The following is a 13,714-nucleotide window of genomic DNA, read 5'->3' on the forward strand; positions in this document are numbered from 1 at the left end:
AGTGAGCCAATACCCAGTGCAGAGGTTTAATGGAGGTCCTTTGGTGGGACTGAGCAGAGGTGAAGAGGGGTCTGGAGAGGAGTCAAGGCAGAGCAATAGTGTGAGGTCTAAATTGCTTCCAAACAGCATCCATTTTGGAGGGGAAAAAATCTTTTGATAAAAATCATCCACATCTTGCTGGGTAACTTGAATTAACTCACTTTAGATGTGTCTAAGTACCCTAAAGGTCTGGCTCTGTGGCATACTGGATGGGTGAGGCTTTTCCCATAGCAGCCAACTCCATCCTCATCCCCATACCTTTTAAAGACAGGGTCTCACTATGCAGCTCTAGCTGGCCTGGAACTTTCTCTGTACACCAGGCTGGCTTGGAACTCACTGAGATCCACCTGCCTCTACCTTCAGAGTGCTAGGATTAAAGGCATGTGCCATGATACCTGGCTGAACTTCCCGGAGCCAGAACACCAGATGGGCACCCAGAAGTTCAGCTCGCTGCTGGTACGATTTGCCTGGCATTCGTAAACGACACGGTGAGTGAAAGCCTCAGTGCAGCAAGACTGCCCCACTGCAGAACCTGGGAAGCTCAGGCTGCCCACCTTTCTTCTCAGCTTTTTACAAACTCTGGAGGGTCTCACGACTCACACGAGGGCTTCACAGTTTGCTAGAATGAGTTGAAGAGTCTGGGGAAACAATTTCCTTACTATTGCCAGCACAGTACAAAAAAGATGTCTAAAGATGTCCGGGAAAGAGCTGAATGGAAGAGACGCTTAGGGTCAGGTTTGCGGGGTCTGTATCCCAGCACCTCCATGTCTCTAGCGCCCTGGAAGTTCTCTCAGCTCCACTGTTTTGGGACATCTTGTGAGATTTGGCTATCCCTGGCATATGACCTTGTGTAAACCTGGGCTAATTGCTTCCCGCTATATACCTCATTCCTTCAGTTCTACTGTAAGGAGAACTCTGCCGTCCACCTCAGAGGGCTATGGTGAGGACTCGGGAACATTGAGGAACAGAAGCAGAACTCATCGCAGACACCCAGGCACTACAATTATGGCTTCCCTGTTGTTAGAGGTAGGATTGAGGAGAAAGTCACACTGATTTCACTTAGTGTTGACAGATATTAAATAAAGGAGTCAAGAAAGCTCCAGACACTCAGTGGGTAGCGTTCTCATCTAGAAAGCATTAAAGCTCTAGGTTTGATCCCCAGCACCTCAGAAACTGTATAGTGGAGAAGCAGAAATTTTCAGTGTCCATTCCTGAGGTACTGAATCTAAGAAAGCTCAGACATGACCTCACCTCTGCCTCACTTCTGCTGCTTCCACAACGCACCCTATCGTCTCTCTATGGGGAAATGGGGGCCCATGGTTTCCCAAAATGGAGGCACCACGGCTCCTGGGAAAGGGGGGAACTGTGGCTTCCCAATGTCCCCAACAATAACTTAGTAGGGTCAACTGCCTAAATAAGGAAGTTCCCGGGGCGCAGAAGCCTCTCTTAATGCCTCCTTTGTCCTCAAACTTAGGCTCCTAGGCACACTGAGGTTTGCCAAGCAGGAACATGAAGACGTCCTTAGTCCACAGACTCTAGCTTTGCCTTTTCAAAATCCCTTTGTTTCTAAAGCATACACGGAACGAAAATCCAGGGCATGGTCCGTTGGGGAGTGAATCTTAGATACACAAACCAGGATGATTACATCCTGGAAGCCGCATCCACCAGAAACACCAACACGAAGGATCAGAGGCTCCAAATCCAGGCTCTGTGGGTTTGGATTCAGATCTTTTGCTTACTAGAAGCATGTCGACCCAGGATAATACCTCTTTCCTCACAGAATGAGAAATAAGAGGGTACCCAGAGCCCAGCGCACCAAACATAGGGTCAAAGCCTCTTTTACTTTTGCAGCCGGGGTTTTGCTGTCCTCGATGGAACCTTTCTACCTTTTTCATGCTCTCCCCTGCTCCCGAGCCCTGAAGGGACCACGTGATTATTTGGCACTAAGCAGACTGCAGGCACCGACGTGGATTGCAGTGCAAACATCCAGGCAGCAAAGCTGCCTCGTGCCTGCCTCTCCTCCCTCCCTCCTCCTCCTCCCTCCTCCCTCCCTCCTCCCCTCCTCCTCCTCCCTCCCTCCCTCCCTCCCTCCCTCCTCTCCTCCCTCCCCCTCTCTCTCTCTCTCTCTCCCTCTCTCTCTCTCTCTCTCTCTCTCTCTCTCTCTCTCTCAGCGCCTCCACCGTCTGGCAGATCCACATACCCCTGCTTATCTTGGCTCTTCAGCCTCCAGAAGCCCAGAGGGGCAATCTCACTGCGAGAGCCCAGCCATCTCAGCCATCGCTTCTTTTCTGCACTGACGACATCGCTGTGTTGCTGATCCGGCTCCAGAGGGCGCCAGTCAGAGGGCTGCTGGGTCGGTGAGATGTGGACCCACCCTCCATGGAATCAGCTGCTGCTTTCCTTTCACAAGTACCAGCCCTGAGCCCCAACAAACGCACCTCCAGATTTATTGGTGGTTCTTACCCCCGATGAGAGGGGAGCTGGAGAATATATAATATGTACTCTCCATAATGCCCACTCTGGAAACCTTCAAGACCAGCTTAAGCCTCACCTTTAGAGTACCTTCCCAACTGTGATGGCTTGTTTATACATGCCCGGCCCGGGGAATGGCACTATTAGAAGGTGTGGCCTTGTTGGAATAGGTGTGTCACTGTGGGTATGGGCATTAAGACCCTCGTATTAGCTGCCTGGAAGTCAGTTTTCCACTGGCAGCCTTCAGATGAAGATGTAGAACTCACAACTCTGCCTGCACCATGCCTGCCTGGATGTTACCATGCTCCCACCCTAGTAATAATGGACTGAACCTCTGAACCTGTAAGCCAGCTCAATTAAATGTTGTCTTTATAAGAGTTGCCTTGGTCACGGTGTCTGTTCACAGCAGTAAAACCCCAACGAAGACAGCACCCATGATCCCCCCTCTATCATAACCTCATAGAAACAACAGTATGTGTGGACTTCATTCAGGTAAATGGGCATAAGATCGCTGGAAACAGCAGGGTCCACCAATGCTGGGACGGGGCTGTGGGGAGAAGCATCTTGACAGGTTGCTAACTCTCTCTGGCATTGTGGCCATGTGCCAGAGTGCTTGATCTAAGTCTCTATTCATGGCACACTGCAGCCCAGGGACTAGGACACATATTTATATGCCTAGAGAATTTTCTGTCACCCCAAGGGAGCAGAGTCCACGAGCCAGCCTGGGCATCATTTACTGGTGTCTCTATGCCTCTAGAGAAGGGCTGGTGCACAGCCATCCCTTGATACATATTTGTTTTATGTAGAACATGTGAGATAAAACAAGACACGGTACATAATAAGACAACCTTCCCAGTTCAAACTTAATTTCCTTTTCAAATTTTTAATATAAACCTCTCTCTTTTTTTATTTTTTATTTTTTTGGAGCTGAGGACCGAACCCAGGGCCTTGTGCTTGCTAGGCAAGTGCTCTACCACGGAGCTAAATCCCTAACCCCAATATAAACCTCTCTTAAAGACACCTTCAAGGGGTTGGGGATTTAGCTTAGTGGCAGACTGCTTGCCTAGCAAGCAAAAGGACCTAGGTTCATTCAGCCCTCCGTCCTGAGGAAGGAGGGGGAGGCGCGCACCTTTGGGCGTAAGATTCCTCTGCCTTACACCCCTTCTGCAGTTAAGGTGAAAACATTGAAAGGAAAAACTGTCTTTGAAAATTGGAAAAGAGTCTCAGGCCTGATCCCAGGACATTCTGAGAATCTCCTCAGCGTAATGGAATGGACTCGGTCATGACACAGGAAGCAGAGGAAGCAATCCATTCTACTTATGCTGTCTCAGGGTTCAGCCAAGCCAAGAGCACAGCTCAGGGACCATCACAAGAGATATGTGGTCACTCTGGGAGCACTAAAGACTGCCTTCCTGCAGGACCCGGAAGAGGAAATGGGTCTAACTTCAGCCACAATACTGTGCCCGAACACCACCCCCCCAGGGAGCACCGTGCCTCCAGTGAGTTTTGATTTAACGCTCAAAGCAGCTCCAAGAGGCAGGAACTCTGCTCCCCATTTTCAGTAGCAGAAACTGATATGTAAAGAGGCTAAACAAACCCAGTGTTGTTGCCACTCATTATCCCAGCAGTTGGAAGGCAGAAGCAAGAAGATTACAAGTTCAAGGCCAGCCTGTGATACAGTGAGCACTGCCTCAAAGAGTATAAAAGAAAGGAGAATGGGGACTCGGAAATGGAGGGGGAATGGGTTGGAGAAAGCAAGAGGAGAGAGAAGAGAAAGGGGAGGGAGGAGGGGAGGGGAGGGAGGAGGGGAGGGGAGGGAGGAGGGGGAGGGAAGGGAGTTAAAGAGTCTGAAGGTATTGTCCTGAGTCACAGAAATCAAAATCTAATAATCATCATGGCCTCCCTTCCAAACCTGACTCACAATCACCAGGCTGGGTCTGGGTCTGTTGATAGGATAGGACAGAAGCATTTGAAATGCTGGGTCACTGTAAGAGACACTGGCTTATGCATTGCTGCTACACACACCAGACTGTGCTGGTCTTAGGACAGAGCATTAATGAGAAAGGGCTCAGAAATAAGATACAAGATCCAGAAATTACTCCACTTCAGTGACTCAATGACAGCCCCTCTTGGGCTGTGGCCTATCAGAAGAAATGCAGAGGAGGAAAAGCATTGTGTGACCCTGCAAGCAGCAGCCGGAAGAGGACACAGCTAGAGCTGGAGATCCGGGCAGCTGTGCACCATCTGACCTGGGTGCTGTGAACCTAACCAGGGTTTTGTGGCATAGAATAATCGATCTTGACCACCGAGTCATCTCTCAAACCCAGATGTTAAGTTCTAAACAGCAAGTTTTAAGACCTGTAAGTCAGGCCATTGGTGCTACGCCTATAATTCCAGCATTTGGAGGCCGAGAGTTTTGGACCAGCATAGACTACATAATGGTCTGGGAAACAACCTGGCGAACACAGTGAGACAATGTCTCAAAAAAGAAAGTGTATCTGCTATGTGCTTACTGTAAAATAAAATGTATATTCATATCTGTGGACATGCATGGATTGTACAGAAAGACTAAATGTACTGAAAATAGGGGTTTTCCTGGCAGAGGGGCTGTGAAGAAAGGACAGTCCCTTAGCATTGTGCACACTCTTAGGAATTATCCTACAATCAGTATTAAGTAATGCTATATCAACAATGAAAGGAGAGGGAGACAGACAGACAGACGCTGGGAGTGTGGACAAGGGCGGCAGACAGACAGCACAGTGTTCCTGTCATATGCCAGATCTGCACCATCATGAAGAAAGAAAAGGAGTGCTTACAAAGTAAAACCACCGCACCACGGATGGCCCTAGAGCTGTTTCTCTGTTTGACCAGGTCAGTTAACACTTGAACATACGTGGACCCCTGTGTTTAGAAATCTTCCTTGAGTCTTTGTGATTCTGATCAAGGTATTATTCCTCTCCCTATTAGGGATTGATGCTGTGGTCTGGAGCTGACAGGAGGCCCTGGCAGGTTGGTGTTTTATACTTTTGCTTCCCATTTGGGGGCCCCGTTTCAGGAGGTGATGGACTTTTTAGATGTGACTTACCACTAGAGGCGAGCCTGTGAAATTTACAGTCCAGCCCTGGTTCCGCTGTGTCGTCTGCTTCCTGTCTGCAGTGATATGAGCAGCTGTTCTCCAAACACACTCTCCTGAGGCTGAGCCCTCCCTACCTTGATGGACAGAAACCCTCTCCTGATCCACAGAAGCAGTTAGTCCTTCTTTCTGTTAGATATTCTGGCCATAGCAGTGTGAACATGATTAATGCAGGAGTCTGATCCAATAATAATTCCATTCCCTTTCTGGTCAGTCTAGGTCCCAAGTACAGGCACAAAAATGCTTGCACATGTGCAAAGGAGCGAAAGCTTTGCTAAGCAAATGGCTTACCAAAGTTTCAGGCTATGCTGTGTGGGACCTGTGGTTCCTTTAGGAGTCCCTGGAAAAGGGCTGCCTTAGGCCATGTTGTTCAGGCTAGATCTTGTCTGTGAACAATGGAGTAAGGAAGACAGGCAGGCAGCAGGCAGCGTGGCCTGCTGCCCCAATGTCTGCATTGTGGTGCTTTTGAGGACCTTGGCTACAGCTGTTGGGTCTCATCCTAGTATGGGGATCCAAGTGCTAAAACTTCAGCTCAGTCTCTCCCTTTCTTAGGACAAGCAGGGGGACGTGAGGCACTCAGGCTACAGAGCAAGGCATCTGCTTAAGCTGTAAACCGAAGTCTGAGACACTTCATCCCCCTGTAGGATTCAAACAGGAAGCAGCCTCCAGCCTACTAGAAAGGACTCCACTTCACCCAGGTTCTGGCATGCCTGTGTGCCTGGAGGACAGACGGACCGCAGAGGGAATGACAGCTTCAGTAAGGAAGACAAGCTTACCAGCTGCACCAGTGTTAAAAACTCAGTGAAGACGTCACTCCCTGTCACACGGGGATCCGCGGTTACTGAAAGACATGGGAAGCAGAGTAAGTGAGCAGAGGCTGAGGTCTGCTAACGCGTCTCCCAAGAACTCTGAGATCCTGCCCTAGCAGTGTGGCCTTCCGGGATATAAGGAGAGCTCTCACCGCAAGACCATCAACAGATCTGCCCCCTTGAGGTGGCCTTGGCAATAGGAGACTATCCAGCCCACTCAGGACTCCCACCCCAGGAAGCCACCCATGCTGCTCAGAAGTCCCCTTACTACCCCCTGAAGCCACTCATGCTGCTCAGAAGTCCCCTTACTACCCCCTGGGGTAACGATAGAACCATTACGAGAAGCAAAAACATATCACTGGTCGGGTCTAGACAGTCATTTCAGTGAAACACTTGGTAATCTGAAACGTTTAAGTCGGCCCGAAGAACTAATTGTGTGTTTCATCACATGGTAGGAGGTCTCTTTACTAACAACACACATGTCCACCTTACATTGCAAGTGGAGCTCCATTCGTCAGGATTCCATAAAGAGAAATGCACCAAAAAAACCTTCTGCTGTGTGCCTGCCGTAGTTTCTTGCTGCTTCTGCAGATTTGAGCTGATTGGCAGTCGTGTCAGCTGAGACAAACTCACATGCTGAGGCAAGACCATGGGGGACACGTGATGTTTGAAGCGAGTGTACAAAGGACTCGACGGACAGTGATGGAGGCTGAGCTTGGCTTGATCGCATAGCTAGATGCTTGTTGGTCTTGAGTCTTGACTGATCTTCGCTTCTCTGAGAGAGACACAGCCGAGAACTTTTCCTGGCGTTCCCGTTGGCCCTGGTCCCTCTTGCTGACTTGTGCTGAGGCTGAGGCCTGGCTGCCTCTGCTAGGAGTGCCACCATTGCTGATTCCTGTTTGTTATCCCAACTCTACTGCCCTGGACTGATGGTGTACCTGTGAAGTGTTTGCGAGTGGATCGAGCTGCTGCTGCTGACCTGTGAACTGAACTGCCGATTTCCAGACACAGACAGGAGGTGCTCCAAAGAACCTTTCTAAACAGGTCCACTTCGCCTTCCTCTGCCCACCCCCCACTCTTCCTTTCCCACTACTTCTGGTGTGTGGTGGGCTAGAAGGGAGGTTAAAACTTTCAAGAACCATCATTAAAATTAGGGTTTGAAAAATTAAAGTTACAGACATCACTGCCGATGGACATGAAGTCTCCTGTTGGGATGATGGTAAAACCCTAAAACTAGATGATGCTGATGGTCTGACGGCCTTTGTGACGAGGAACTTAGCTTGCAATAAAGCTATAAAACAGAGTTCAAGCCATACATACCATTTTGCAGGTAGCGTTCCAGCTGGCCCCTCCTCTCCTCCGCCATAGTGGTAGTCATTGCCAGATAGTACTTTGGTGGGAAAGGGGGCAGGCAGTTCCCAAACACCCGTCTCAGCTGAAAGGTGCGAAGACACAGTCAGTGTGAGGCACTAAGGAGGAGCTGATGAGACACAAAACCTTGTCTTAGAGCCCTTTGTTTAGACAGAAACATAACATGAATCTCGTTGGTGGCCAGAGGAAGGGGAAGAGGCTTCCAGGGTGTGTTCCACAGCTGCCCTGTAACAGCACAGAGCACTAACCCAGTCCTTCTATATCTATAAGATTGCCACGATAGCATGCATTTCCTTAAATTTCATATGAAAGATCAGAGATTATAGTCAGATCATTTTTTTAAAAATATTTTGAATTATCTCACTTTGTAGCCTTGACTGTTCTGGGACTTGCTATATAGACCAGGCTGACCTCAAACTCACAGGGCTCCTCCTTAGATGCCTTCTAAGTCAGACTAAAGCTGTGAGCCACATTTCTTGGCTCCTTTTGCTCTAATCAAGGTGGCCACCTAAACTTAAACTGTGCCCTTTCTGTCGACTCTACGGGATGGTGCTAATTACGGATGTCCTAGAAGGCTGACGTGAAGCCTGGCAGGCCTTCCCTCTTACTACCACACAGACCCGAAGACTGTGGTGGCAGTCACTTTTATGGAAGACATATAACTTTTAGGGGCTGGAGAGATGGTACGTGAGTGACTACTCACGTGCTCTTACAGAGGACTCAGATTTATTCCCATCACCCTTGCGGGCAGCTCACAACTGCCTGTGAGTCCAGCTCCAGAAGGATCTGCCCACTGACCTCCACAGACACCATTCATGCAGGGACACACACAGAGAGATGATGATGATGATGATGATGATGATGATGATGATGATAATTTTATTATTATTTTAGTAAAGGAAATTATTATTATTTTAGTAAATGTTAGCATTGCACCTGGGAGGCAGAGGGGCTGACCCCTGACTGTTACCAGAGCCTGTGGCTTAAAGACTGAAGCCAGCTGAAACCAGCTAAAACCAGATGCAAGAGAAAGGAGGCCACAAACAGACAAGACTGTAAGCTTCTGTTTAACTTCAGTCGCATTTGCCATGATCACTGGGTGTATCTGGCAAATTCACGTGGTCCCTAACTTCAAAGCACATGGAGAACCTGACCACTTCTCTCTGAGCTGGTCAAGCTACTGGCTTCCTGCTCCTGGATTCTCAGAGCAGCCTTCTGTGCGGTCTCTCTGCTTCTCTTAGTGACCGCCTACCTATTCCAAACACAGCATCTCAAGTAACACTTCAAAAATGTAGAATCGCCACCACTGCCTTGCTCAAAATCCTCGGTGACATCTCACCGCCCTAGTCAAGGGGAAAAGCGTTCCAAGGATCTAGAACCATGACACCCATGTGGGTGCAGTGAACACAAATGAGGGTCCCCACATTACACAACTATGGCTTTCGTGACGAGGAATTTGTAAGTAAATTTACACTTGCATTGTAAGTAAAATGACACTTCAATTACTTAACGAGATAAAAAATTTTAAATTAGTCCTACAAACCACATTCTAAGTGTTGGATGGACAGTGGCATATGGCAAGTTGCTATTGGACAGATCGTGTATACAGCGTCTCTATTGGCAGAGAAATTTCTATGGGCCAAAAGTTGATCAGAATATAGAAAGGTTATTAACTGTCTGACTGAACAAACCATGGCCCCCTGCTGCTTATTGCTTGGCTGTTGTTCAGGTCCTAGAGAACCCATATTCGATGCCAGCATTTACTTTTGTGATTTAAATTTTAAAAGCATAGCCTGCAGAGAATACACAATATTGCTGCCACGTTAGAAGACAGTTTGGTGATTTCTTACGGTGTTGAGCATAGTCTCACTATAGAATCCAGCAATCATACTTGAAACAATTTACTCAGCTCCTTTAAAGACTTCATCCACACAAAGGCATGTGCTCAGCTGTTAAGAGCACTTGCTGCTCTTCCAAGAGACTGAGCTCCTTTCTTAGCACCACATCAGGCAGGTCACAACTTCCTGTAACTCCAGTAGCAGGGGCTCTGACAGCCTCTTCCGGCCTACACACACACACACACACACACACACACACACACACACACACACACACAAGTCTGTAAAAATCTGCTTGAAACTGGTTAGTGCAGCATAGGCCTTTAATGCCAGCACTCAGGAGGCAGAGGCAGGTAGATCTCTGAGTTCAAGGCCAGCCTGGTCTACAGTATAAGTGAGTTCCAAGACAGCCAGAGCTACACAGGGAAATCCCGTCTCAAAAAGCAAATACTGCCCCCCCCCCAATCTGCTTTATCAGGAAACTGCAAAGATGCCCTTCAAGATCTGGATAGATAGTGACCTCCTTCCTACAATAGAATATTGTTCATCCATGAAAAGATCTAGGTACAAAAGGATACAGATGAACCCTCTGTGCATGTTACTAAGTGAATACGGAATGAATTCAAGTATATGACCATCTGAAAAGGCTAAAAATATAAATAAGTACAAAGCTCCCTTGTCGACAGAGCTGTGGGACAGGGGAGTACTGAATAGGTAAAGCACACATTTGAGAGCAGAAAAGTTTCCTGTGCTAGCGTATGCCCCTGGGGCACGGCGCTCCACGGCGCTCGACAGCAATCCACGCTGCTCCACGGTCACTCCACGGCGCTCCACCCTCATCCAGGCATGCTCAGCTTCATAGCACAAGCTTGATACATGCACATATTTTAAAAATCATTTAGGCAGTCTGGAGAATCTCAGGATGGAACACAGCACGTGACAGAAGACCCTCGCTGCATTACAAACACAGCACACCACCTCCCTGGAAGGAGTGGGGAGAGGGGGAGAGCAGTGACGTCAGGCAGGACAGAAGAGTGTGAGGTCCACAAGACCAATGCACAAAGATCCACTCTGTACTGTTGACAAAAACGTTTTCCATGCCCACATGAGCTAATTCTCATGCTACTGTGTAGCACACAGACTCAAGCACAATTATGCGAGTGGCAGGCAGGCAGGTGGGGTCAGATACCTCGCTGCTGGAGTGAATTTCTAGATAAGGGCAGGGGGCCAGAATGGCCCATGTAAAGGCTTCACTGAGAACTCCTGTTTAGCATAATAAAGATACAAATGGTGTGTGGTTGGATGTGCAATGCCCCCCCCCAACCCCCGGCACCTGTATTTGAGTACTTGGTCCCCAGCTGGTAGTATTTCCATGAGGTCATGTGGGTATAGGATCTGGCCGGCAGCAGTAGGTCACTAGGAGTGGGCACTGAGGGTTAGACCCACTGTGGCTCAGGCTGCATGCTCTCATCCCCTCTGGTCCTCACTGCACGATGGGCCCTATGAAAATGTGAGCGGTAAAAGGCCCCTCCTTGCTTACATTGTTTCTGTCAGAACCTTTATTGCAGCAGTAAGAACTAATAGGAATGGACAGGTGTAGGAACATAATGTAAGCCTGGGCTACTGCACGTGGTGTCTCCCTCCCAGCTCGCAGGGCAGGCCTGGAAGCAACACTGTAGCAGCAGCGAGCACACCTGCACCCAGACCTGGGCCTCATTCCTCCTTGAAAGCCACCCCAGATCCACAGAGGAATTCCTCATTCTAAGACAGAGCCCCGACCACCTTGGAGAAAGTGTGGAAGTGTTCAATGGCTGAACATAAAAGAGACATGGGAACCAAATGAAGCAGTCCTGTGGCCAAAGCTCAGACAGCCGGAACAATAATGAAGCAGCATCGATACATAATCCAAAGCATAAATACCCATCATCCCATGACGACCTAACTAAATCACTGACTGAGTGACTAGGAGGGGACAGGCCCGTCTCTGTGCAGAATTCCAGATAGTGAGTGTGAACAGAAAACATAAATCCCCATTCCTTAAGGATACATTGTGCACATCGATGTCCTTCCAAAGAGTACTCTATGGAGGATTGGGAGGGCAGAGGATGGGGGAGGGGTGCTGTGGGAAAACCAGATGGATGCCTCCTCACCTCCTCAGCCATGAGATGGGCAAGAGCAGCAGGGAGAGCCATGTCCTGGCAGACATCTGAGGCGATGTGAGTAGAATGTCTTTAGTTACCTCTGGGGCCCTCACCCTCAAAACCTCAACTCACTCTTCATCATGTGGAAACAAAGTCTCCAAATGGAAGGACAGCCACAGAAGATCTGACCAGACCCCTCTACGCTGTCAGGGTCATGAAAACCACGGAGAGTCAGAGAGAACTAGCATCCTCAGAGAGCTAAAGGAGACATGACCGTGAGGGGGAATGCTCCTGGGTCCTGGACAGAAACTGGATATTAGACATAAACTAATCAAGTCTGAATAAATTATGGGCGCAGTTCGTATTAGTACATCCTCGCCGACTGGATCACTGTAACAAGTGGACACACTAAAAGTAGTGTTCGCATAGAGGACACCAGGCTGGAGAGAGGCTTAGCAGTTAGGAGCACTGACTGTCATCCTCAAGGGACTGGGTTCGATTCCAATCACCCACACAGTAGCATACAACTGTCTGTAACTCCATTTTCAGAGGACTTGACTCCCTCTTCTAACACCCGAGGGTAGAGTGCACACATAGTTCACATACAAGCAGGCAAAACACTCACATGCGTTTAAAACATTTTCAAAAATAAATCTTAGAAATAGTTTAAAGAAAAGAGTAGAGGAAATTGAATGACTGGTGTGTGGAAACTGTTGTACTTTTTTATAAACTAAGATTGTTACTACAAAAATTAAACTCTTTTAAAAAATGATGTTCTGGATTCCCTTCAGAAAATCAGAAGATCTGGAGGTGACAGGGTCATGTCCTCCCTCAGGCAATTATCAGTTGAGAGGCAGCGTAATAACTCCCGTCCTGTTCCGTTGCCTCTTGCCTACCTCACCCCTGCAGACCAGCTTGCATCTGGGACCGTATCAAATATTCTCACAGCAATGTGGAAGACTCAGAAGGCCCCCGCCTCATCGCCAGGGCTGCTCCACCAACCAGGGCACTGACTCTGCACCCCTGCTGCTGCCATTCAGTGAAGCAGAATTTTGTCCTCTTTGCATGTAGTTGTGTCTTGGTTAGCTGATAGCTCACCGAGTGATGCCAGAAAGGGAATTGTCTTCTTTGCCGTGTGTACATACATGTCACAGACATTCCCTAATTATCTCTAGTCACAGCAGCCTTCAGACAGCAGGACTGCCTGAGTCATCCTTCTGCCCGAATGGAGGAGAGCCCTCGCCCTGAGGCCAGGAGCACGGTGGAGAAAGAATCTAGTGCCTGACATGGAGCAGAATACCACCCAGCAGGTTTTACAGCAAGGACAGGTTCCTCAAGAAATCATGTTTCTTGTTGAAGGAAGTCTGGGGCAGGGACGGGAGGGGGGAGATGGGAAATATTTGATGAGCTGAGTAAATTTTGTCAAAAGTCAAAAGTCATCTCCACGACCCAGTTTTACCAACATAGGCCTCTCACAGGTCTCGGTTTGCTTATTGCAGCCACTGGCATCCCAAGACTTGGAGAGTTCACCTCAGTCTCCTCAAAGCCTCCATGAAAGTGCAGAAGAGAAAAATAGTTCCCCCACTCGTTACTGTTTGAGTTTTTCTCTTTGTTTGTTTTCTAGACTGACCTTGAACTCGGTGTGTAGCTGAGGATGATCTTGGACTATGCCTGCTTTACAAAAACTAGGGATCAAAGGTGCTGGGCAAGCGCTCTACCTACTGAGTGAGTCACATCCTCAGCCTGGTGTGGGAATGCGTGTGTGCGTGTGTGTGAGTCTGTTTGTGTGGCTTGTGTAGTATGTGAATGTGTGTATGTGTGTGTGTGCATATGTGTGAGTGAATCTGTGTAATTGTGTGTGGTATATGAATGTGTGTGAGTGTATGTGTTGTGTGTGTGAATATGTGTGTG

General features: G+C 48.5%; 1 protein-coding gene across 2 annotated transcripts in view; it reads right to left on the reverse strand.

The window, feature by feature from the left end:
• The window catches only part of Snx31 (sorting nexin 31), a 54,053-nt gene that overhangs the window by 37,720 nt on the left and 2,619 nt on the right, over window positions 1-13,714 (reverse strand). For both annotated transcript variants that reach the window (XM_032890824.1, XM_032890823.1), the window contains exons 3-4: window positions 7,774-7,888; window positions 6,421-6,485 (exon numbers count right to left, since the gene is read on the reverse strand). In XM_032890824.1, the coding sequence (XP_032746715.1) occupies window positions 6,421-6,485; window positions 7,774-7,888 (180 nt within the window). The remainder of the gene's footprint in view (window positions 1-6,420; window positions 6,486-7,773; window positions 7,889-13,714) is intronic.

This window comes from Rattus rattus, chromosome 1 (genome assembly GCF_011064425.1).
Source record: "Rattus rattus isolate New Zealand chromosome 1, Rrattus_CSIRO_v1, whole genome shotgun sequence".
Taxonomy (NCBI): domain Eukaryota; kingdom Metazoa; phylum Chordata; class Mammalia; order Rodentia; family Muridae; genus Rattus; species Rattus rattus.